At 42.0% G+C, this 25,778-nt stretch overlaps 3 protein-coding genes across 11 annotated transcripts in view; 1 reads left to right on the forward strand and 2 right to left on the reverse strand.

Annotated features, from left to right (window-relative positions):
- LOC125892211 (serine/threonine-protein kinase WNK2) overlaps positions 1-854 on the reverse strand; it is a 54,999-nt gene extending 54,145 nt beyond the window's left edge. For 3 of the 7 annotated variants that reach the window (XM_049582045.1, XM_049582044.1, XM_049582043.1), the window contains exon 1: positions 494-853. The gene's annotated coding sequence lies outside the window, so the exon portion shown is untranslated. Of the gene's footprint in view, positions 1-267 lie in introns of all 7 variants that reach the window. The other 4 variants (XM_049582041.1, XM_049582040.1, XM_049582042.1 and 1 more) reach the window with 4 other exon arrangements.
- LOC125892217 (ninjurin-1-like) lies at positions 67-13,956 on the forward strand. The gene is made up of 5 exons (XM_049582055.1): positions 67-99; positions 1,153-1,290; positions 8,089-8,326; positions 13,516-13,676; positions 13,787-13,956. The coding sequence occupies exons 2-4, from the start codon at positions 1,255-1,257 to the stop codon at positions 13,656-13,658; spliced, it is 417 nt and encodes a 138-aa protein (XP_049438012.1). The 5' UTR covers positions 67-99; positions 1,153-1,254; the 3' UTR covers positions 13,659-13,676; positions 13,787-13,956.
- Positions 13,957-15,691: 1,735 nt separating this feature from the next.
- Positions 15,692-25,677, reverse strand: LOC125892216 (caspase recruitment domain-containing protein 19-like). Of its 3 annotated transcripts, XM_049582053.1 has the most exons (7): positions 25,526-25,627; positions 24,454-24,694; positions 22,941-23,086; positions 22,649-22,805; positions 21,682-21,750; positions 18,130-18,195; positions 15,692-17,914 (listed from the first exon to the last, which is right to left on the reverse strand). In XM_049582053.1, exons 3-7 carry the CDS (start codon positions 23,022-23,024, stop codon positions 17,826-17,828), a joined length of 465 nt encoding a protein of 154 aa, XP_049438010.1. In that variant the 5' UTR covers positions 23,025-23,086; positions 24,454-24,694; positions 25,526-25,627; the 3' UTR covers positions 15,692-17,825. The 3 variants fall into 3 exon arrangements, with proteins under 3 accessions (XP_049438010.1, XP_049438009.1, XP_049438011.1); XM_049582052.1 differs by lacking the exon at positions 24,454-24,694 and having other exon boundaries at positions 25,541-25,677; XM_049582054.1 differs by lacking the exon at positions 24,454-24,694.
- Between the last annotated feature and the right edge of the window lie 101 nt (positions 25,678-25,778).

The following is a 25,778-nucleotide window of genomic DNA, read 5'->3' on the forward strand; positions in this document are numbered from 1 at the left end:
CACTACGGAGTTTAAGTTTGTTGGCATAAATGAAGGCAGGTGGATGAAACAGACAAACGTGTTAAAGCACATTAGCAGGCAGAAGCCATTACCAGCCAGGTGAACGAAAAACTAGCAAGAAAGCCTGTGACGACACAAGTTAACGTTAAAGTTTAGCAATTCAAAACTAACGTCTCTCGCTAATTCACCGTCAATAATCAGACAGCAACACATTAGCTAGTCGTTAAACACCTTTATTAAACTGAACCAACATGGGACACGACTTACCTTGGCTCAAAAAGCGAACAAAACCCACGAAACAACCTCGGCTAAACTCACGCTAGCGATACACGACAGGTCCAGTGTTGGAAGAACCTCGCTAACGTTAGCCGAAGGTGGACTTTAAAACGCCCTATCTGCATAGTACCCCCATTCACACACACAAAAGCGACCAAAGCGACCGCAAACAAATTCAAATACACCTCAGCCTCTGCTAAGTGAACACATAAGTTACCTCATATTGACGTGGAAAAAAAACATACGTTGTATTTATCTCCTTTCAAGTGCTCGCATCCCTCTCCTCGGTTGCAGATACAGCAGCTAACGATGCCGAGAGTCTCTCTCCACGGTTGCTGCTGCTGTATGCGGAGCGTGTAGTTACACACCAGCCGGGCCGCTTTACGACACAGGAAATTTTAGTTTCCCTGCCACCCCACCGCCAATTAATTCACGCGGACAACTGTTTTCGCTTGTCATCGCCTCTGCCCATTAGGTTAATACAACGGCGAGGCACACAAATGTGTTTCCCATTGAGCTCGCTTGGATCCACGCCCCTGGTAACGACTGGAGAGACCGTCCAATCACACAGCACGCTGGGACACTCACACTGCTGTGGTGTTTGAGCAAGACTGACACATATCTCAACATGAACAATCAATGCAACTGAATGACAAATTATTAGTCTTTGCAAACGCCTAAACCCTAACCACGTCTGCAACATTTCTTTTTCACGCCCTTCATCAACTCATCCAGTCACGTGTCTCCCTGCCTCTCACTCAGAGCTGCTGCTGCTGCACAGCACAATTTCCTTACAATATTATAATAATACTGCTGCTGTGGCCATATAGCTGTGTGTACATCTGCCACTCTGTTAAGTAGGCTGTATGCTTGCAGGTCCAGTCTTCTCTTACCCCCCCACAACAGGACACTTTGCAGCTCATTTTCACAGAGCTGCAGCCTGCAGATGAAGTGCAGCACTGTCACACGCATGGGAAAATGATGAGCAGCAGCAACAGGGGAAGTGGGACTGAGGTAAGACATTTGAAACCAATTTTTAAAAAGGGATAAACAGATGAATCTTATGTTATGCCATGCTACATGTGTGCATGATAAGTTGTGTGTTGCATAACTTAAAACTGCAAGGAATAAGAGAAGCCTGGGTGCAATATTTCTCTTCCCACTATGTTTTTTTAAATTCTTGCTTCCTGGAAAACTACTGCATCCAAATCTAGCTGCAAGGAGAGCCAACAAGTGTCAAACAAGTGCTCAGAGATGGACACACTGAGTTCCTGGAAAATGTAATGGAATTCAACACCACTGTCGTGCAAGGAATGCCAAACTTGTGGAGCTTACATTGTTGGATTTTTGTTTGGACTTTGTCAAAGAGGTGGTGATTCATCTTTGTGGCCATTTCCCGAAGCCACAGTTTGTGGTGGTGGTGGTGGTGCACTGTCATGTAAGGTGATCATGTGTAAGAAACCACTTCCTGTGATTTCTGCATTTTAATGCCACTTTGGTGTCTTCTCGTATGTCATCGCCGTCACTTTGCAGAACAGAAATGCAGCTGCATGGGATGCATTGCATGAAACAAGTCAATAAGCTGAGACAGAGATCTTCACATCTGTTTCAGGCATGCAGTGTCAGATGACAGTCTGGTTCAGTTGAGGAGTGAAGCATTGTTGGCACCTGAGTGACCTTATAAATAATGAACACCCTTCTTTGTTTCCACTTCACCAGCCAAAATGCGCACACAAATACATGCACAGGCACAGTTTTACTTTTACATAATGTCATCCTACGTCATGTCACAACAAGGGGTGTTTATTGTGTTTTATGTGGCGATTGGAGTTGCCATTTGACAAGTAATTAGATATGTGGTAGTTCAAATGCAGTTTTACAGGGCATCACTATGTCATCCCCATATTCAATGTCTTTATAGCGCCATTTAATTTCAGATAGATGTGTAAGTGTGTGTGTTTGAGGAAGAAGGGAGGAGGAAGAGAGAGAGAGACCCTGGCAGCCAGAGATACTTCCTTCTGACTGTCAGAGCTCAGCCAACAGACGCAGAACGTAATACCCTTACGCTCAATAAAATGAGCAATTGGTCTCATTTACAATGTGTCTCCCACCAGTGTGAGTCAATAACAATGGAATCAATCCACGGTCGTTTTGTGGAGTGAAGCTCCTATATGCACACTTTCCACAGGCTTTTAATATCTGCGCCTGTGTTACACTGAAACCCGAGACCAATCACATTCTGCGTCGGATGTCAGTACAGTGCTGGCACATTCTCCAGCACGTCCTTTTGGCAAATCAGAAGGTTTCACACTGCAACTTTCTCCAGAACGAGAACGGTTTCTGTCCGATGGTGGGGTAGACCACGCTCTGAAACAGCCATGTTTTCTTTCCACTGTGTAAGGCTGTAAAACTAAAAGCCCTACAGAGAATCATGGAAATTAGATTTACAGTTGGGTCGATGCTCATCTGGAGGAGGGCCAGAGTTTGAGGTGAGTGGGAGAGGGAGGCTGCTGATAGGACATGATGGATGGAGAGCAAAGAAGTGCTGATGTGTGAGGAAAAAAACAAACAAAAGGAAGGGGAAAACACACACACACACACACACACACACACACAAGGCCATTGCAGTTACAGAAATGAGTTCATTTGCGTCTTCATCATGTTGCTGAATGGCAGCAAGTTCAATTAGCTAAATAATAAATGCAAGGTCTCACCATGTCCTAAGTGGTGTCTCACACTGTTGCTGCAAAGAGCTTCCTACACGTCAGATACAGAGTGGTACAAAGCCATAGTCATGACATACACTCACAGGAAGTGACATGCAGGTATTTAGCTTAGCAGTAATCAGTTAGTGTGACAATGTGGGAAAAGGGGAAAAGTTTAGGATTAGGTGTGTGAGTTCAATGGGTTCTTTGTAGTTGAAGGTGAGCCAAACTTTTGACTTTGGAATACACAATGAAAATCTATTTTTAGTGGTTCAAATAAGATTTAGGTTCGATGTCAGGGATTTAAAATTGCAGCCTTTCCAAAGCAGGTAATCAATTGCACTGCAAGCAGCCGTGAGTCAGACATTAAAGATAGTTATTTATGAAGGACAACTTTATTCTCTTGTGGGTGAGAGGGTATTGGGAAGCGCTGGTTAAACAGAAGCAGTCTTTTATTTGTTTTAAAAACACTGCATAAATTGGCAACAGCTTGAATCTTGCTTTGCCCGATCTCTCCCTGACCTGACTGACCTCAAGGCCTTTTAGTTTTTCAGCCTAATTACCCCTCGACGCTCCACTGTTCAGGTGTCATCCAACAGTGAGCATGCATTTTCGTTTTTTTCCCTTGACTGGAGAAGAGTTAAAGTGGAAGAAGACATGTTTTTGCTTTAACTTATCATTATGAAGTGAATGTTGATAGCACAATGTAATCATCAGTGTTTAGATTGGTTTCCTATAAGGAAGGAAGTGCATCAACCATTGTGCAACCAAACAGGAAGAGGACAGCACTTTTATTTTCTATTTAACATAATGTTGCAGTTTCTATCCCCAGTAGCAGAAATGGTGGATCATGCAACAACTGAACTGTGAATACCGTGGTAGGGGCTAGGCTTTGAGGAAAACGAAAAGAGATCCAGCTGTCTTTGTGACAGCAGCGCCAACAATACCACTTTGAAACCTTAGGGGACTGAGGGGGGTAAAAAGTTGTCTGTTTCCACCTGCAATAAGATTTCATTACCAGTCGAGACAACATCGCCACAGCTAGTATTAATTTCACCCTGTGATTCTGTGTGTGTCATCATGGCAAAATGCCGTCCTGGTGACAGCTATTGTGGTGGGAACTACCACAGAAGGTGCTTTGAGTACTTTGGCAGGTGTTTATCTCTGTCTGTATGTCTGTCTGTCTGTGGACAGATTTTCGTCAATGTGATAACGTCACAACCATGCAAGATACAGTCACAAAACTATACTGGTGTCTTGCCAAGAAGAAGGCAGAGCTTGAATATGGATGTGGTTTGAGCAAGGGGGTGGAAAAAGGGGGTAGGAAATACGGAGGGTGCCATTGGTCCCCAAATTTATGCCTCATGCCAGCATATGCTTTAAGTTGCAGATCGCTGTATTGTGTCTGGAGTGATTGCATCACATAATAGTCTCTACTTCTTCAATTTACTTTTAAAATCCTCTAAATAAGATCTGTTGTATTACTCAGTCTACATGGTGTGTCTTCCTCAAGATTGGGTCCTCTACCAGACGCCTGGGAGTTTGTGGGTTCTGCGCAGTATCTTAGCTGTTCCTAGGACTGCACTTCTCTGGACAGAGACCTCAAATGTTGTACCTGGAGTTCGGAGTGTTGGGATGATGATGACATCCACACTTTGACCTGTCGTCTTGGCTCGCCCTTGCTGTAGCGTGTTTGTTGTACCTCATCAGTCTCTAGATGTGATAGCAGTTGCTGTTTGTGGATGTTGGAACACTGGGCTAGGAGTTGTTTGTCAGCCTAGACGTTGGGTTTCGAACCCCTCTTGCTGGGGTTACTTGTATAGTAGCACTCCAACAGCTCCATATTCTCTGCTCTAGTTCGTCTTTGTCTTGTTCCAATAGCCCATTTCTCATCAGGTTGGTTCCTCAACACCTGATGCAGACCTTGTTGACCCACGTGACGTCTTAGCCAGTATGACCCTTGCGTTTTCACTCATTCTGAGGTAGGCTAGCAGCACTAAGAAGGGTCCAGACTGGATATCTGTTGCCCCGCCCTGATTAGGAATCCAATCGGAGCACTCAGGGCTGTGACGCCCAAACTGGGAGAGTGGCTCCGACAGATTCCAGGTACAACATCTGAGGTCTCTGTCCAGAAGAGTGCAGTCCTAGGAACAGCTAAGATACTGCACAGAACCCTCAGAATCCCAGGCCTCTGGAAGACACACCACCACACTATTGATTCATTGAGTCATTCAAGGTATGTACATGTAGCTGCTGATCGTCTCAGTATAGCACTTTGGTAAACAATACTCATTTTAAGAGATATTCTTTAAATGAATAACTTACCCATCTGATTTTCCTTTCAACCACTTTATCTCATACCCATACACTGTAATATACCTGATGTGATTCTGCAGACAGCAGAGTATGTAGGATATTATTGCATACATCTATCTACTATTCCACAGTGACGCACAAGCGAGAGTTAAAACGGATTCTAACAACTTATCTATTTCTCTCTGTCTTCCCTCCTCTCCTCATCCTCCTCCCTTTCACTCTCAGCAGTGTGTCCCCTGGGTCTTTTTCAGACAAGGAATGTGGTGTGAATAATTCATCACAAAAATGAGCATTGAAACCTTGGACCAATACAGAGGGATTGACTTAATGAGAACCCTTCGTTTTAGATTGTGAGGAGTATAAAAGACATTTAATGGCTGGGTGACTGACAGGTGCTCTGTTTATTTCAAACGGGAAAACAAAAGTCAGTGCAAATATGGGTCGTTATGGGGCGTAAATTAAAGCCTGGATCAAAACACCTGTCATGGGGTTTTGCAAGTGCACACCCATATCCCCATATCCCACCCATGTCTCCTGACAGCACAGTGTGACATTTCATGGCCTATATTCACTATCTTTTTGCTCCTCATCATCTCCCCCGCTGTGATAAGTTGTTATCCCATGTTCTCAGTCATATGATATGAGCAGACAACAGGATTATACCTCAGAAAATCTTGGCCTGATTAAGTTGGTGACCTTTAGTTGTGGCCTACACAATGCTAAACTACAGTGTAGACCTCAAAATGAGTTTTTTGTATTTGCTGGAGAATTTCTGAGAAAATCCTTCTGCTGTGTTCCTAGACATTCTGACTGCATGTTTCCAACCTGTGATCTCACAACAAGCATTATCTCACCGTGGTCTGTTGACTCGGGGATAAAGGGCTGTCTCTGAAAAGCCGCTGTCAGTGTTTGAGAGCACAGCGGCTGACCCTGACACGTCATGACAGTGTGCCATTTGCAGCGTTTGGCAGGAATCACAGTCATAAGGGTGCTACAAGCACTACACACCACGTCGCCTCTCCCATGGACTGCAGGGAAACATGTTTTGAAGACCTGCTTAAGTCCTTGCTATGAGTCTTACCACGGGGCGTTGTGGCTCAGAGTGAAAAAGATTTGCCTGAGGGGACAGAGTTGTCAGGGTGTCTCTGAAGTGTTCACGTGAAGTTATGCCAAATTATAAAATCTGAAATGATAAGTACGCTGCCAGATGCTTGGCCAGTGACATGTGTAATCCATGTCCTAAAAAGCGATGGCTTATTAGAGAATTAAACATGGCTTGTCCGGTGGTTATTGCAGGATTAAAAAAAAACTCATCAAAATAATTACTGCAACCAGAGTACTAGCTCTTCTCCAACCCCCACAACCACACCTACTGTACAGTTTGTACTTCCCCCTCATACATCCACTTAACCATTCCAGCTGATTGTTGCGAATCTCCTAAATACATTGTAATTCAGCTGTAGCCTACCCTGAAACAAATTAGAGGGTGCATCTCTTCTTTTCTCTTTCCCTGGAGAATGGGGAAGACAGTTCCTACCAGCTCTGCGGTTTGGTTAATCCCTGACAAACTATGCTTTCTGCAGCTGCAGGTGGGGGTGTGTTGTGAGAGAAAAAAAAGGGAAGGCATCAGCGTCGAGGAACAGGCTGCAAGCGCTGCTGATTATTTTATGTTGGCGGAGAGAGCGCAGGCTTTGGCCTTGACACGACCGATTCTTCAGTGACGGTGCTCAGGTGTTAGGCGGGTATTGCTGAGCAGAAGCTGCAAGTGGATGTTCATTGAGCAGCAGTGCTCCGGCAGAAGGTGTATTTTCATCACTTTAAAAGAGAGTGATTTCATACTCATCAACAAGCAGACTGTTTATCCAGCACCTGCTGGCCCAGTCTTTCTCTTTGCAGAGCAGAGTCCACTGGGATGGCGTAGACACACACACACAAAACCTGGCAGATCTTATGTTATGTAATCATCACCCACACAAGAATCAATAGGTCAGAATTCAACGTAAAACCAAGATTTATTTGACTTTAATGCATTTTGTTAACACCTGTTGATCAAAGCCTAAATTACCCTCTGTCTTCCTACGTCGGTGCTGTATAGAATATTTAATATAATAAATGCATTTTTGCTCTACTCAGTATACAGTATGAATAAAATGTTGATACTCATGAGGCAGGATAAACAAAGAAAACTGTTGTGAAAAAGCTGTTTGTGGTTTTACTCAGTGCAGTCACACAAATAACCCTGTTATCCTCCACTTAGAGACAGTGATATATGAGCAGGATATGACCTAAGGGGTCACAGTAACACCCTCTACTAGTATGTAAGGCACACCGCTTTGATCGGAAAAGTCAACAAATAGTGGAATAGAGAGCTCACATCAACATGTACCCTATGATATTCTCAGAGAAGAAGAAAACGTGCGGCCTGAATGTCATCATTTGAAACCAGAGCTAGTGGGAAGCCGCTAACACTGAGCACGACTTGTTCATGTTCACCGTGTTTTAATGGGTCTGTTACCAGTGTGTCAGTATCTCTAATGGCTCTGTTTTCAAAGGTCACTCTTCTGTAATGGCTGCTCGTTGTGCTAATTAGGTCAGAGTGATAACCAGATCCTCACCATCAATGCACAGGAAGCACAAAATTACTGCTAGTCTCATCAGCACGCTGCCTTGTTGCTCTGCTGGGAGAACAAAACGCAGCACAGAGCACATCTTTCTGTTCAGCTCCCAAGCCTTCTTCTTTTGGGCGCTATCTCAAAGTCGTAAACATCAGTTACTTTTCTTCTGTCCCCAGGCCTCCCATCCAGATGCTGGGCCCAGCAGCCCAGCTCCTCTGAACATGAACCACTATGCTAATAAGAAGAGTGCAGCTGAGAGCATGCTGGATGTGGCTCTACTGATGGCTAACGCCTCCCAGCTAAAGGCTGTGCTGGACCAGGGGCCAAACTTCTCTTTTTACACTCCCATCGTCACCTTAATCAGCATCTCCCTCTGTCTGCAGGTCACAGTCGGGCTCCTGCTCATCTTCATAGGTGAGAATGCGAACAGAGCCCGAGCCCCAGAGGTGTCTTTGTCTTTGTCTGGCATGCTTCACATCCTTTAACCTTCACTAGCCCTTTGTGTGTCCCTCGGCAAGATTCACCAATGTCAAGTCCACTGACTCCTGACAAACAATCCATTACCCAACCCGCTGGAATCTAGCTGTAACCACGGCAACAAGGCCTGACACCAGGTCAGAGTTCAAGGTTTTAGTGCTGCTGTCAGCACATGTGGGAGTCGAGGGAGCGAAGTCATTTCGTTTTGTACATGCAGATGTGTCAATATGTGTCAGTGCTCATGTCTTTGCATGTCTTAGCCTTGTCTTAGTAAATACATGCTATCTAGCTACACATCCAGAGGTCCAGATGATGTCTGCATTTAATAGGCACACCCACGGGCTTGAGAAAATGTGTACATTAAGATGGGAAGATGAGTTAGGATGAGATCTGCCGCTGTGGGTTGGAGCAGTATATTTTCCTCTGATGTACTGAACAGTGGGTCAGTGAACTTAAGCCAGGTCACACTGACTCATCTCAGCTTGAGCAGGAGGAGTAAATAAAAGACTGTTTGTCATTATCCTCTCTATATCTGAAATATAACCACTTTACTGGTATATTTTATAGTGATTTAAAATCTTAATAATCTAGACATAATAATTTCTGAATTAAAGGAGCAGTGTGTAGGATTTAGATGCATCTGGTGGTGCAGATTGCAGATTGCAACCAGCTGCAAACTTCTCCCAAGTGCCAAGTGTAAACTCACTGAAGCTGAATTATCTGCAGATAATTCTTCAAAACAAACAGACCAGGTGATTAAAACTGGTAAAATCTCTGAGTAAAGTAGTTCATGTTGCAAATCAGCATTTGTTCGGCTCGTGGCATACAGGCTGCTAATCCCACACCTGCTAATGTTTGTTTAGAGTTTTCTCTGATAACTTAACATCCAGACGTTCAGGAGATTTAAAATAGGCTACACCTGCTAATGTGTGTTCAGCTTTATTCTTTGTTAACTTAAGATCCAGATATTTAGGAGGTTTAAAACAGGAGCCGAATTATTAGCAGACATCTCTTCTTCTCCAAAACAAACAGACCAAGTAATTAAAACTGGTAAAATCTCTGAGTAAAGTAGTTTACGTTACAAATCGGTGTTTGTCTAATGCTGTTTGGCTCATTGCATACAGGCTGCTAGCCTGGCACCTGCTAATGTTTGCTCAGCATTATTCTTTGATAACTTAGAATCCAGATGTTCAGGAGGTTTAAAACAGGAGCTGAATTATCCACAGAGGTCTCTTCTTCTCCAAAACAAACAGACCAGGTGTCTAAAACTGGTAAAACCTCTGAGTAAAGCAGTTTATGTTACAAATCGGTGTTTGTCTAGTGCATGGCTCGTAGCATACAGATTGCTAGCCCGACACCTGCTAATGTGTGCTGAACTTTTTCTTTGATACCTTAAGATCCAGATGTTCAGGAGGTTTTTATCAGGGGCTGAATTATCCACAGAGGTCTCTTCTTCTTCAAAACATACAGAACAGGTGATTAAAACTGGTAAAATCTTGGAGTAAAACAGTTTATGTTACAAATAAAAAATCTGATGCTGTTCGGCTTGTTGCATACAGGCTGTTAGTCTGGCACCTGCTAATCTTTCCTCAGCTTTTTTCTCTGATAATGTATATACAGATGTTTAGGAGGTTTAAAACAGGAGCCGAATTATTTGCAGAGGTCTCTTCTTCTCCAAAATAAACAGACCAGGTGATTAAAACTAGTAAAATCTCTGAGTAAAGCAGTTTACGTTACAAATCAGTGTTTGTCTGCTGCTGTTTGGCTCATTGCATACAGGCTGCTAGCCTTGCACCTGCTAATGTTTGCTCAACTTTTTCTCTGATAACTTAAGATCCAGACATTCAGGAGGCTTATAACAGGAGCTGAATTATTCACGGAGGTCTCTTCCTCACCAAAACAAACAGACCAGATTTAAATTGGAAAAAAAACTGGATAAAATAGTTTCCTGTTAAAAACTAGTGTTTTTCCAATGCTGTGTGGCACGTTGCGGAGGGGCTGCCAACCATGTTTGCTGATGCGAAAACGCAAAACTGTGAATGGTTGTATGTAGAGTCAGTTTTTGGTTTGTCCTTTCTGGGCTAGAAGATTCCATAGACGAGGACTTGCTTCCTGTGATATAAATTACTCATTCTAAGGTAACGAAAACACCCTGATTCTTATTTTCAGATGATTATACTGTACACTAAAGCAAACATGCTTAATATGATATATTTCATTTCAGCCAAAATTTCCCCCCTTAAATCCTACACACTGGACCTTTAAGTGTTTTAGTCAAAAATGCCCATGAATTATTAGGTTAACATTATTGGGTTCAAATTTTCTCTGTGTTCACATAAAGTTATAACAGCCGTAATGAATCATTATTATGACTATAAATCATAACAAAAGGTAAAATAAGATTTTGTTATTGCATCTTCTTGCAACATATTTTAGAAAGAAGGTCAGTCATCACACATTCATGAACGTCTGCCCCCTGTGACCTCCTCCATCCACCAAACCTTCTGCCTCCCCAGGCCCCTCAGCAGCCCCCCTCGTCTCCACCAACATATCAAACACACCCCACTCATCGCTCTTTTCATTCCTCTTCCCTCATTTTCTTTGACTGCTCTGAACCCCGCTGCCCCCTCCGTCCTGCTCCCCTCCCTCTCCTGTGGATCCAGTGCTGTCTAATGGAGCCAGTGGTGCGTGATGTGAGTGGCCTACATACCACCGACCCCCCCCCCCAATTCCACTCCACCCCAGCCCTGGATGATCAGACACACACACACACACACACACACACACACACACACACACACACACACACACACACAGAACCAGGCGGGGTCCTTACACCATTTAACCTTTGGTAATCTCCCACGAACAAACACACATACGCACATGGACAAGTAACATGTGCCTGTAGAGTCACAGCCCCCTAACACACACACAGAGCGCCCGATCACACCTTCATTTACCATCATCCATAGGCCCGTCACTGTGATGATGAAGATGACACCTTTCAGTAGATTTAAAGGCAGTACGACAACACAGATTAGTTGTTCTTTCATCATTTTGTCCAGATGATAACAAAGCACAGATATACTGAAGCTGTGTCATACAGGAAATACAAGCTTCCCTTTGTCAGCTCAGTCTTCCCTGTATTGTTATTCCTGTTTATTTCTGTGTGCTTTGAACCACAAGCTTGTTTGTCTTTGTCAGTCTTTAATGCCTGAATTCATAGCAATACACTGATGCACAACATGTGATAACAAGTATTTGGATGTTAAGGGGGAAGTTAAGACACTAACTGTCCTAATGGCTCCACAGGTGGAAAAGTAATAAAACTAAACTTTATTAAATAAATCACACAAAACAATCAACAGATAGTTGAAAATTACATTCTCCTTGTATTGTATCATATAAGCATTTAATTATCTTGAAATGGTAACCCTTTTCCAGCTGAGCTTGCACATTTTAAGAATGTGAGAAAATACAGAAATGGATACGAGCATGACCGTATATTTATTTTGTTTGCCATTCAAATATGAAAAAAATGTGCAGTTTGTTATCCTAGTGATAAACTTATATCAGAATCACAATCAGATTTTATTATTTATTACCAAGTTGTTTCCCTTATAAGGACTTTGTCTTGGTGTTTAGTGCATGAAATAAACATACAATAAATATACATTCTGTAAAATGATTAATGGGGTTTTGTGGATGACGCTTAAAACAAAGAAGTTTTTCCACAGCAAAAAAATATGTTTGTTACATTAAAGTGTCAAAATCAAAAACGTTTTTGACAATTTTGAGTAGGATGGAATCAGAATAAATAAATTAGAATAAATTAAATAAAATACTTTGATCACTTAACATCACCACAACTTTTGGATAAATATTAAGTAGGTTCAAGATATTTAAGCTTTTTAAGGGTCAAAGCAAATCATGTTGGTTGAACTAAACAAATTGGGTTTGTTGGATTATGAAAGATGAATGTAGGATTTACTCAATAAGGCCAGGGTTGGAACTACTTAAAAAGATGTGTGCAAATTGTTAATTTAATTTTCTTAAGTTGAACCAGTGGATTTTTTTTAGTGTGTTAAGAGGAATAAATGAAGGCAAGTACTGTAACAGTCAGGAACATAAATAAACACAGTGTTAGGAAGGTTACGTTTTAATGTAATACAGATTACTAGTTACAATGTTGAAAATGTAATAAGCAATGTAACTATTTTAATTCATTAGAGTAATGTAACTTATTATATTTGAGTACTTTTTGATTACTTCTCTGACAAATGTTTCAAACTCGGCATTAAAGCTGAAAAATGTCCGGAATTAGGCTAAACCAATAAAATTATTCCTGCGTAGCAAAAAGATGCAAAGCAACAGAATGAGCATAATCACGTAATGTAATCACCAACATTATGTTTAGTATCTGTAACTTAATCATATATTTTTTCTCAGTAACTGTAACTGATTACATTTATTTTCATTTCCCTGACATGTAACTAATTACTCCCCAACACTGAATACAGAATAGAAAACTCATAATTCATAATAAAATATATATAAAAAATACAAGAACATAACCAATATGTCCATATATTCATATTTTTTGTATATACATATTTATAAATATTTTCTGTTTTGACCTGCCAAAGTACTACAGAGTTTATAGTTCAAAGCTATAATCTGGTACAGTGCATCAAATGGTGACGTTTATGTTTTAAAAAAAAAAAAAAAAAAAATTAAATTAAAGATTAAAATTAATTAAATTAAAATGAAATTTAAAAAAATAAAATTACAATATTACAGTATTTTTTCCGTACTGTTTTGTTTGTTTGTATTGTTAGCTATTCGTTGAAAAAATGAAATTGTACCATTTGCACAGCAAAAAACTGAACCAAAGGCCTCCTTTATCCTCATATGTCCTTTTCAGAACTAAATTTGTTTATTCCTTTGCTTTTTTGTGTGATCACTCACATTTCCTGAGCTCAGAATTAAATATATATGGATTTATGGCTGGCAGTAAATCTGTGCATAATGATTTGGCTCGAGTCCCAGAATCAAGCTGACTGCTGATGTTTGATTAGAAATTCATCGAGTGCGCGTTTAATTGTATTCCCTGGTTCTGTCTGCAGTCCGATGGAACCTGAATGATGAGCAAAAGCACTGGGAGCTGAACCTTATAGAGAACTTGGCCACAAGCCTAGTTTTTATCATAGTGGTGGTCAACGTCTTCATCACAGCCTTTGGAGTCCACAGGCCGAACCGCAGCGACTGATGAAGAACACACACGCAGGTATTCTTTCTATTTTTGCTGCTCACATATGTTCTTTATGCTCACTCTCTTTCTCTGCCCCCCCCCCACCTCTCTAACAAAGGTATTTTCTCTCCTGCTTTACTGTGCAGTTGTCTTCTATACACATCCATGCAGTCAGCATGTTTTTGGACCTGACCTTCACAACCCCCAACCTGACCTACAAACACACTGACCTCTCCAGGCCCTCAGAGAACCTTCCAACAACTGGCACAAATATCCAACTACTGTTCATTTACCAGAAAATCATTGTCCTGCATGAAGAGAAAGCAGCCAGCAGGAGAAAGAAACGGCAGTGGTGATAAATGGGTCTGGTATGTAAACAACATAACATTTGTCCTTAGTGGACAAACAGGAAAGTGGAGACAACTGCAGTCAGGCACATGTGACCTCACACTGTCTGTCTCCTTTGTTGCCCGGGAGTGACCCCGAGCATCAGCCAGACACGAATGCACAGTTACACACACGCTGACAGCAGAACAGGCTTCAATTTTTAATTGCTTTGGTGACATTAGAGCAAGACGTCATGCTTCTTTTCCAGACAGCTCGGACCAGGAGGTTTGATGGGTCCAGGAGGGTGTGCCTTATCTGACTAACAGATCTGTCCCACCTCCACAGCTCCACAGCTCCACAGCTTTGACCTTACCAACACATCTGCCACCCAGCCGCATGCCTAACATTCAATTACAACAATGTTGGTTGTGCCATGACTCTCTGTGCGCTCTGAGCAAACCTGGAGTGCGTCTGTGGTTCTCTGGACCAGCAGCTGGTGAGTCAGAGTCAACACGGCACAGACCCCAGCAGAACTGCTCGTTAAAATGGAAGCCTTAATTAGACTGTGTTTCAGCAGTGTCACCGAAACCCCAATTAGAGCCGAGGCAAATGCTCATTTTATACACTTCAGTGGTTTAACACAAGAACATAAAAGCAGTTTGAGCCTGTTTCACGTAACCATCTGCTAAATACCTGACGAATATTCATGCTGCGATCTATAATTTCTTCAACGTGACTGTGACAAAGCACCTTTCAGATGACACACCGACGTCACAATCTGATCCTTTTCCTCCTCCACAACTATCATTGGTAACCGTGGAAACAGCCAGACGAGCCGAGAGCCAGATTGATGACACACACAGCTCCACTCAGGGCAGATCTGTGGACTGATATACTGTATATACATAATGTATGTCTGTGGCTCCCACACTGCTGGCTCCATCTCAGAGGCCTCAAGTTGAACATGACTGTCTCGGTGGGGGTCCGGCATCAGAGGATGCTGGTGATCATCGGGGTGGTGCGCAGCAGGACTATTAATAGCTTCCTCGTGGGAATGTGGATACCAGTATTCGAGCTGAACAATCACCCTGGTGACACTTTCAAACCCCTTTAGCACCTCCCCGGCACTCCCCTCTCTCATCTGTTGCTCTCTCTTTGCAGAGAAGACAAAGGCGGCAAAGTGCTGCACGTCTCCTGAGATCAGACACCTGAACTCTCCTCCAGAGCTGCGCTGGAGATACTGTCTTTGATGTGGCCATTTTCCTTCTCATTCATCATTAGAAGAAATACTTGAAAGGTCTCCACCCGAGTATAAAATGCATCCTCCCTGCACAGAAGTCTTTCTTCAGCAGTCAACAAGGTTTAATGTAGCGTTTAATTAAGCTGACTCTTTTCATTCTATCAATTTGATTGTTATTATTAATTGATGAGGACTGTCTGTTGCTCCGGTTTGTCATTGTTATAGCACGCCAGAACATTTTCCATCATCCTTGTTTCCCACTTTGGTGCACTGAATGAGGGAGCAGCGCCCTCTAGTGTCTTTATGGCTGCTGTTCAGTCGGTGAGATAAATGTTTCGTCATTTTCTCCATTTCATGTTCATAAAGAGCCAGAAACAAACCTAAAACAGCTACCGTGAATTTTACATTTCTGTGTGTCTCTGTCAATTATCTGTCATACTAGATCAAAAGAAGACACAACTCTCGGTTATGTCAAAATGTGCTTTAATTGAGCAAAAGTTGAACATTATCATAGTGCACTTTAGTCAGGAGATTTTCAACAGTCTCACATTAAAGTATTAAAAGGCACTGATTGTAGGTGAAACTGTAGTGCAGTATGTACCTGCACAGCAGTGTTTATTTAAAGGAATACTTCACCCACAAAATGACCATTTGTAAATCAGTTAGTCATGCTGTGTTACATTAAATTCGTTAAGAGAACTTTATTTTTCTGGCATGCCAACTGTAACAGCAAAACTATATCAAAACATTTGTCTACTAACTCTCACACAACTTCTGCAGTATAATCCAAGTCTCATTTATCCAGTCATATGCTCAGCACGTCTCAGACACATCCATTTTCACGAAAGAAAAACCTAGTATTGGAGTCTGGCTTTGAAAAGAACATTAATAAATTTCACTTTTAGTACAGTTTTAAACAGTACGGTTTGGGAAGTGCTGAGCATACGACACTTGGATTGTACTGCATGAGTTGTGTAAGAGTCTGTAAATGCATGCATGGAGGTATGCGAGACGTTGTCTTCACACATTCAAGGTAACACAGTATGACTATTTGATTTACAAATGGTCATTTTGTGGGTGAAGTTTTCATTTAAGCTACCAACACAGGTATTGGTAGCTTATGTAGCCTCATTAGACCTCTTTTCAGGACAGTGTGCGTATAAAAATGCACTTGACATCTCACCTGTCCTTCTGTTGGTTTAGTTGTTCCAGGAAAACCTAACCCATTCTTGTAGCACATACACCAATCAGTCAAAACATTAAAACCACTGGTGGATAAAGTGAATAACATTGATCATCTTGTTACAGTGTCCTGCTGGGAAACCTCTGGTCCTGGCACTCATGCAGATGCCACTTGACCTGCTTCACTCACCCAAATACCGTTGCAGACCAAGAACACCCCCTCATAGCAACAGCACTCCCTGATAGCAGTGGAACAATGCACCATACCACACCAAAAAAAAAAAACTGTCTGAATGGCCCGAGGAACGTGACAAAAAGCTCAAGGCGTCAACCTGGCATCCAAATTCCCCAGATCCCAATCTGATCAAGCATTCATGGTACATGCTGGTACCCAAGAGGTAGCCCCGATCCACTGTGGGGTCCCCTTGGATCAGAGTCGTCTCTGACCTGTCGAGGCATGGAAACAGGACTTCTGGGGGTGTCCTGTGGTGTCTGGCACCAGGGTGTGGTGGTTGTGAGGTGGGGTATGTCCCATGGATGCTCAATCTGATTTTGATCTGGGGTTGACGTCTTGAGCTTGTTATCAAGTTCCTCGGGCCATTCCTGAACAGTTTTTGTGGTGTAGCATGTTGCATTGTCCTGTCGAGGGGCCGCTGCCATGAGAGGGTGTACTTGGTCTGCAACGGTGTTTGGCAACGTTGACATCTTGAGCTCTTTGTCACGCTCCTCGGGCCATTCCTGAAAAGGTTTTGCATTTTGGCATGGTGCATTGTCCTGCCGTGGGGCCACTGCCATTGGGGAGTGCTGTCACCATGAGGGGGTGTAACAGTGTTTGGGTGAGAGGGACAAATCAGGTGGCATCCACATGAATGCCAGGACCAAAGGTTTCCCAGCAGAACATGACATAGTAACAAGATGATCAATGATATTCACTTCATCTGTCAGTGGTTTTAATGTTGTGGCTGATCAGTGTAGAGTTAAGTGACATCCTGTAATTCCCAGCATAGCTCCACTCACAGCTTCAACCTGAGCAAAGGTCTAATCAGCTGGAGTGACTGCTGTGTGGGTGTGCTGTTAATATTACGCTTCATTTTAGCTGAAAATGTGATTGGTATTATCATTGTTCCATACACACAATAAACCCAGGACTCATTCATACACGTATTATGGAAGAACATTAAACTTTTTTTCTCCTTGGAAACAGTCATCAGCCGTGGGAATTCAAGACAGAATGACTCACGTTAATGTCATCAAAGCTTCAGATTAAAAAGCAAAGTCAATTAGTGCTTACAAATGCGTGCAATTTTTAGCTTTCAACGTGTGTATGAGTTTGGCACAGCGACGTGGCAAATTTCACGGCTTGTTCCTCTCACAGGGCTACTACAGGCATCCCAACGCCTTCACGGCCTCATTTCTTTTGCTTTCCAACCCTCAGCTTAGGAAATGAAAACATCTTTAGCGCTTTTACTAAGTCTTGCTGCAGAGCAGTGAAGGAACGGATCAGTGCTTCTCAGTGTCTCACCCTCTGTGGGCAGAAAGAGTGGCAACAACAGAGTGGAAAGTAAGTGTTAAATATGAAATCAAACAGTTTGAATGGCTTTGTTTTTGAACTAGCTTTAATAACAAGATCATAAAAAATAATTATGATATAATGAATAAAATTATTGATAGTCAAAAGTAATTTTAAATGCCCAAGGATGAATAAGTCTAAGCACTTCTCCATCTGTCTGTATGACTCACCTCCATAATAGTAGAGCACTGCAATACCCACTGCAAAACTGAAACAGCTCAGGAAGAACATTGGTCCTGCAGAGAGAAAGAAGAGATAAAGTTCTGATCAACGACCAATAACACCTACTGTAGAAACATGAATTTGATCAGCACACTAAATTTGCCTTGTGGGTCGCTGTCTTCTTAACAAATTATATGAACTAAAACTAAAATTGCTGCTACGTGGTTCTATGCCTCCGCAAACCAGTCAAGTGGCACTTTCAGTTTCCATCCATTTTGTCGAACATTGTGATGTCACAGTGGAGTTGACCTTTGACCTTTTGGATATAAAATGTCTCCCTTTCATCATTTTATCATATTAGACATTTGTGTGAAATTTTGTTATAATTAGCATATGTATTCTTGAGTTATGGCCCATAACTCAAGAAGTCACAGTGACCTTGACTTTTGACCTTTGACTACCAAATTCTGATCATTCATTAATTTTCCTTGACCTCTTATTCTGCCTGTCCCAGCTGACATTGGGCGAGAGGCAGGGTACACCCTGGACAGGTCACCAGACTATCACAGGGCTGACACATAGAGACAGACAACCATTCACACTCACATTCACACCTACGGGCAATTTAGAGTTACCAATTAACCTGCATGTCTTTGGACTGTGGGAGGAAGCCGGAGTACCCAGAGAAAACCCACGCTGACACAGGTAGAACATGCAAACTCTGCACAGAGGAGCTCCCCCACCCTGGGGTTCAAACCCTCCACCTTGAGTTTGAATCAGGAGCCCTCTTGTTGTGAGGTGACAATGCCAACCACTGTACCATCGCGCTGCCAAAACATTCTGATCAGTTAATTCTTAAGTCCACAAGGACGTGTGTACTAAATTTGAGGAAACTTTCTCATGGTGTTCTTGAGATATTCACGTTCATGACAATGAGACGGATGCAAGGTCACAGAGACCTTGACCTATGTCAAATGATTGTAAACAGTCATTGGGTCTGTCAGGCTGGAGATATTTTTACAGTAATGTGACCAAAAATATTTAAAACCCATCGAATCTGAATTTAAGAAAATCAAATCAGTTTATTGTTGAGTCCAAGCAGACGTTTGTGCCAAATTTGAAGAAATTCCCTCAAGGTGTTCTTGAGATATCATGTTCACAAGAATGGGACAGATGGATCGATGGACCGATGACAGACAGACAGACGTACGGATGGACAACCCGAAAACATAATGCGTCAGGCCCCGGCTAACACTGGTGCAGAGGCATAAAAATAAATAAAAACAAACTGAAACAAACACTTACATTGCAAGAGTCAAGATTCCAAAGCTGCTCTATGGAAAGACAATTATCTTGTTGTTCAACGCCTGAACAAGCCATCATTTCTTCGTATGACATGTGACTGGGAGTCATCACTGATGACCCATTTCCCTGCTGACACACCTTTGACCCAGTGGATGCGCCCCTGACTGTTCAAAGGAATGTGGGACAGAGGAAGCTGTTTTGGATGAGGGGGTTTACACGTGAGCTTAACTGACCCACAAAGCCAGAGCCCTGGATGTAATGGGATGATGAATGGTGGAGCAGCACAGAGCTGTAGGGCCCTCATTCTGATGCTAGGGGTCAAAAGGTTCAGAGGGCAACTGTGTTTGTTGAAAGAACAAAGCTTAGTTGGGCTTAAAGGGTTTATCTGTGGATCAGTGAGAGGCACCCTGACATACACACACTGCATGACCACCATATTAAAGAAATGTATGTTAAAGACGATTAATATTTTATCTATTAAACCTTTATTTAACCAGGGAGTCCCTTGAGATAGAAATCTCTTTTCCTAGAGAGACCTGGCCATGACAGCACATCAGTTACACTTTAAATAGAAATAAAACACAGCAGACAAAATAAAAAATAAAATAATCTAACAGACAAGGAAGAGATTAAAACTAGCTCAAATCAAAGCGTTTCAATACTCAGTTACCTGGATGTTTAACATGGCTTTAATTTAGATTTTTTTAGAACTAGATTATCAAGATGTCATTTACTCTGCAGATTATTCCAGGTCCAGGGAGCAATTTCAAATACATGTCATTATTAAAGCCTATCACCTCATATAAACACAAAACTCCCCAATGCCCATTTTTGTCTTCCTCTCATTTCAAAGTTATCACCATGTTTAATGCAGTTTTGAGCAGAGACATTCATTAAGAGATGGCTGCTAACAGTGCTGCATGTATAAACTCTGCTGTCATGGCATCAATCAAATGTAAAACCAGTCAAGTCTATAAATAAAAAATCATGGCTACACTGTGTTCTTAAATGTACCAGAGAGGAAGTGTTTTCACATGCGTTACTCCTCGCAACTGCGTCTCTACATGATATCATGAATTTGTCACCGTAAACCAAAGCTGTCTGACTGCTTACTGTGGATTATCTCAATTCAGTTTAAAATCTCAAGGTGATTTCCATATTGTTCTAAAATAAAGACAGACTGGAACTCAATCAAAAAACATATGGTGTACTTTGAAAACTTGCTGACAGTAATGTAGAGTTTAAATGGATTGTACTTGGCTTAATTGCTTTTCCAATGCATTGCTCAGCTGTGAACCACATTCAGATGTTCTGATTCTTATGGCTCAATTGAACGAGTTAGGCTCAACTGAACGAATTAGGCTGGTTTGAACAGGTTGAGCTCGTTTGAACGGGTTAGGCTTGTTTGAACGGGTTAGGCTCAATTGAACGGGTTAGGCTCATTTGATCAGGTTAGGCTCAATTGAACGAATAAGGCTCGTTTGAGTGGGCTAGGCTCAACTGAAAGGGTTAGGCTCATTTGAACAGGTTAGGCTCATTTTAATGGGTTAGGCTGGTTTGAATGGGTTAGTCTTGTTTGAGCGGGTTAGGCTTAATTGAACAGGTTAGGCTCATTTTAATGTGTTAGGCTCGTTTGAATGGGTTAGACTTGTTTGAGTGGGTTGGGCTAGTTTGAAAAGGTTAGGCTCAGTTGAACAGTTTAGACTCGCTTAAATGGATCAGGCTCGATTGAATGGGTTAGGCTCAATTGAACGGGTTGGGCTTGTTTGAACGGATTAGGCTCAGTGTAATAGGTTGAAAAACTCTCGTTCCTCAGTCTGCCGACCTATTAAATCAGAGTATAGCTTCTAAGTGACCTAAGCGTACCTGGGTCTAACACTGAATGTAATAGGAATGATTAATTTGTTGCAGTGCATTTGCTTTTTGTAATGTCTGATGTGATTTGTAGCATTTGTGGTAGGTCTTGTTTGGTTAAATGTTGTTTTGTACTTTTCTATTTATGTTATTTTCCGATTTTTGTATTTATGTGTATAAATGTGGTCCTGGGACGCAAGACACATTTTTTTCTGACAATAGAGTGAAATAAATCAAATCAAACGTGTAGAACCACCTGTGTGGTCTTTTATGTTGCACCAACACTTAGACAGTAAAAGTCTGTATTTACAGTTAAACTTAAAAATGTAAATCAGACACAACTCATATATATAATACTCCACTGTCCTCAGCAGTTGTGTGAGATGTTTTTTTAGACTTACCTCTGTCATTAAGCACATATCGCTCTGGGATGATTTTCTTAGTGTTAGTCCATTTTAGATCGGCCAGCTCTAGAACAGAGAGTAAAAATGGTTACAGGGTAAATCGTACACTTTCAATAACAGCCTGTGCAGTGTCAGATCCAGGCACCGCATTGGCTTCTGTCTGTATCTTGAACAGGATAAGCCTACATAAAGCCAGACAGGTCAATTACAAAGCAGAAGATCCACTACTGGGGATGCTGCTAGATGCCAAAGCATCTCACTTAAAGATCCAGTGTGTAGTATTTAGAGGCATCTAGTTGCAGAGCTAATTTTCTCCTGTGTGCCAAGCGTGTAGGATAACTACGGTGGCTGACGCGAAAAAACACAAAAACAGGAGCGTCCCTATCTGGAGTGTTTAATCTGTCTGTTCTGAGCTGCTGTAGAACATGGGTGGAAAAGGACCTGCTAGTTATAAACATTATATCCTATTTCTGCCAATAGATGCCCCTAAATCCTACACACAGGACCTTTAAAACTTATTGGATAAATTCTACATTACTTTGGCAACATGACAGACAAAGTAAAGAAAAGATGCACTAATACAGACATCACAGCTTGTGTAAGCAGAGAGAAGCTTTTCAGCCTAAAACCACCTGATAATGCGTCAGTATAATTAACTTTAATAATATTATGTGCAGGAATTGTAGAAAACGATGAACAGACAGTTTCAGAAAGCCACAAGATGATGTGTTAGAACACTGGCACTGACACACAGATTAACACAGATTAGGGCATTTTTTGGATGTTGATGTCACCAGGTCCTACTTTTTAAAGGTAATGTGCTCTATATAATACCTGCTCTGATTCCAATGTACAAATAACTGATCTCCCCACTAAATTACTGCACTGCAAATCATGCCTGCACTACATTTAATCTCAAATACACATTTAAATGTGAGTCAGCAGGACCACATCTTAACTTTACCTCTCTGTATGACTCTGGTGGGCAGGCTGAAGTACACGTCCTCAGCGTGGATGTGAAGTCCTCTGTAGAATTCATGACACGCCTCCTCGCCCTTCCCATACAAGTGCTTCAACAGCTCAGCTAACCGCACTTTGGTGGGCACGCTCAGGTTCCTGAACTGCAGAGAGACACGTGCTGAATTAAATCACTGCACACACCTGTTCAAAGACCAAATTCAGTTCAGCAGGTCATGATGGCTGTCAAAACAGGATGTGTCTTTGTTGAAATGGTGTCATGTGTTATCTGTAGTGACCCTGTGGGCCTCCTTGTCGCTGAGTATTTGGGGGTAGATCCTGTTCAGCTGCAGCACTAGTCTGTCAACCAGCTCAGTGTCCATCCTCTGATCTGAGCACAGGAAGTGGACGTCCCTCCGGAGCTGCTCGTGGTAATCGTCATTGTCTAGTCAAGAAATGACAACATTAAAAACAGACAGTGTCAAATAAAATGCACTCTTCACCATTCCTAAATTCATGCACATGAAGTGATCTAAAAGTTCTAAGTGTCATCGTGTCGAGGTCAGGTCAGAAGTGTATGACCCCCGTGCAATTAGATCTTGCTATAAAGCTCTAACTGAAGCCCTGAGGATTTTATGTCTAGTCCTACAGTAAGTAGTTTCTTAGTAAGCTGGTGCTGGCATCAGTCCTGTTCTGAAAATAAATGACTAAGAGGTTTATTGTCCAGTTTAGTAAGGTGAATAGAGTTGCTGTAAAATTGTCCATTTGGCAACACTTTGTGTATGAATAACCTGTTCAGGGTGTGCATAAATAACAGACTGCAGTAAATACCAGTTTGGTAGAGCTCATGTTCTTTTCAGACTGTAACAGGTGCTGATTCAACTCAACAGTCATTTGTGGCTGTATTTTGTAGGAGTTTTTAAAAGATACAGATTTTCCTGCCAACTCACTGTTGATGCTTTTAAACAGGTGGTGTGCACTTTAGTAAAGAATCAGGTCCTAGCAAGTGTCCCTTGGGAGGTCTTGGTGAGGGTTTACTTGTGACCTTTGTTGATATTTGGCTGTGCAGTTATGTGTTTGAAATCTTCAACAGCTAATAGAGATGCAGCAAATATGTGTTAAAGGTCCAGTGTGTAGAATTTAGGGGGCTATATCGGCAGAAATGGAATATGATATAATAAATATGTTTTCCTTACTGTATAACCACTTAAAAAATAAGAATTGTTTTGCTTTCACTACCTTAGAATGAGCTGTTTATATCTACATAGGGAGCGGGTCCTCGTCTGCAGGCATCGCCATGTTGCACAGCCATATTTCTACGGTAGAACGGACAAAATAATAGGGCTTTTCATGTATCACGTCAGTCACCATAGTTAGCGGCCCCTAAGTGACAGGAGTGTTGTAAAAACGCAGATTTTTTAATGTGAAATTACTCTATTCAGTGTTTGTACCGGTTTAAATCACGGGGTCTGTTTGTTTTTGAGAGGAGACGACTCTTTATGGATATTTCAGCTCCCTGGTAAAAACCTACTGAATGTCTGGATCAGAAATAAGGTGAGCACACATTAAGTTATCTCCGAAAATAGGTGAGCACGCATTAGCAGATACTGGGCTAGCGGCCTGTCTGCAACATGCCAAACAGCATCAACACAAAACTGCTTCATTCAGTGTTTTAAAGATTTTAATAATCTGGGGTCTCATTTATAAAACAATGTGTAAGATAAATACTAAAAATGTAAGTACGAACAAAAGCCAAAAATGGTGCGCACCACAAAATATTCAACAGTTTCTACGATCAGGCTTCCACCTCACCATTTGTGTTGCCAATTTCGCATCTCCAAAATGTTCGTAAGCATGGGTCAAAGTTTCTCCCATCAAGTCTGCTTTTATATATCACAACTTCTCCGTGGGAAGTGGCGCACGCCTCTTTCAGGCCTCATTTTGTGCGTACGCAGCGAGACCCCTGGTATCCTGATCCTGGCACCTATAGATGTCCGTACAAGCAATATCAGGCCTCTGTGCAGGGTCACTGATCCACTTGGACAGGCGAAGACTGAAGAGACATGATGACAATGGACCTTCATTTATTAAGGTATCGCCTATGCTCAGGTTTAGCAAGGTGGAAACACAGCTATTAGATATCCATGAAACAAATGTTTGTTCAGCAAGAAAAAAATGCATTCAAACTTCAACCTCATTGTGCGTACGCAATGTCTATTAATGAGACCACTCATCTGTTTGTTTTGTTTGAGGAGGAGACCTCTGCGGATATTTCGGCTCCCAGAAAAAAACTCCTGAGCAATCAGCACTGAGGGAATTCTAACCTGGAGAAGTTTCAGCTGGTTGCAATCTGCAATCCTCCCCACTAGATGGCGCTATATCCCCCTATATCTTACCACACTGTTCCTTTAAGTGGGTATGAAAATGCTTGGTGAGGTTAATAGTTTGTCCTGTTTCATCACACAGTTTATCCATAATCTGGCAACATCTTATTAAGTAAAACAAATCCTCATCCTAGTATCTGATTAATGCCACAAATCTTGACCACACTTCAGACAGTAGCTCCGTCATGAATATCCTAAAAGGGTTGGACAGATCTATTGAGTAACATGATGTAAATAGATCTGTCTATGAAACTGCTCATGTTGTATTTATAAGGTGGACATTTGGATAGTACACCCAGGCTATTTCAAGTGGTGTTATACAACGCACAGATACTTCAATACATGAAGCCAACATGAATGTATCTAACAACACATTGCTATAGCAACAGGTTAACTTTAAACTGTGGATTGTATGCAACAAGTGATCCACAGGCGCACAGCGGTCCTTCCTACCCGAGTCAGCGCGCAAGGATTTCAGGAAATGATCCAAAACATCTTACCCGTGTTTCACAAACCTGTCATACTGACAAACGTGGGACTTGTTCTCTCCGACCGACAGCCTCCCGGTGAAACTTCCTGGTCTCCCCGGTGTGACGGTCTCAGCCGTACCCGTTACATCAGCACGGTGCGCCGCCCCGGGGACCACGTGACTGACCTCAAGGCCACATGGTGATTATCAGTCCGCGGACAGCGACGGTGCGCTGAGCTGACAGGCAGATTATCAGGAGCTAAGCTTTCTGTTGCAAACACTGG

This window comes from Epinephelus fuscoguttatus, linkage group LG7 (genome assembly GCF_011397635.1).
Source record: "Epinephelus fuscoguttatus linkage group LG7, E.fuscoguttatus.final_Chr_v1".
Lineage (NCBI taxonomy): Eukaryota > Metazoa > Chordata > Actinopteri > Perciformes > Serranidae > Epinephelus > Epinephelus fuscoguttatus.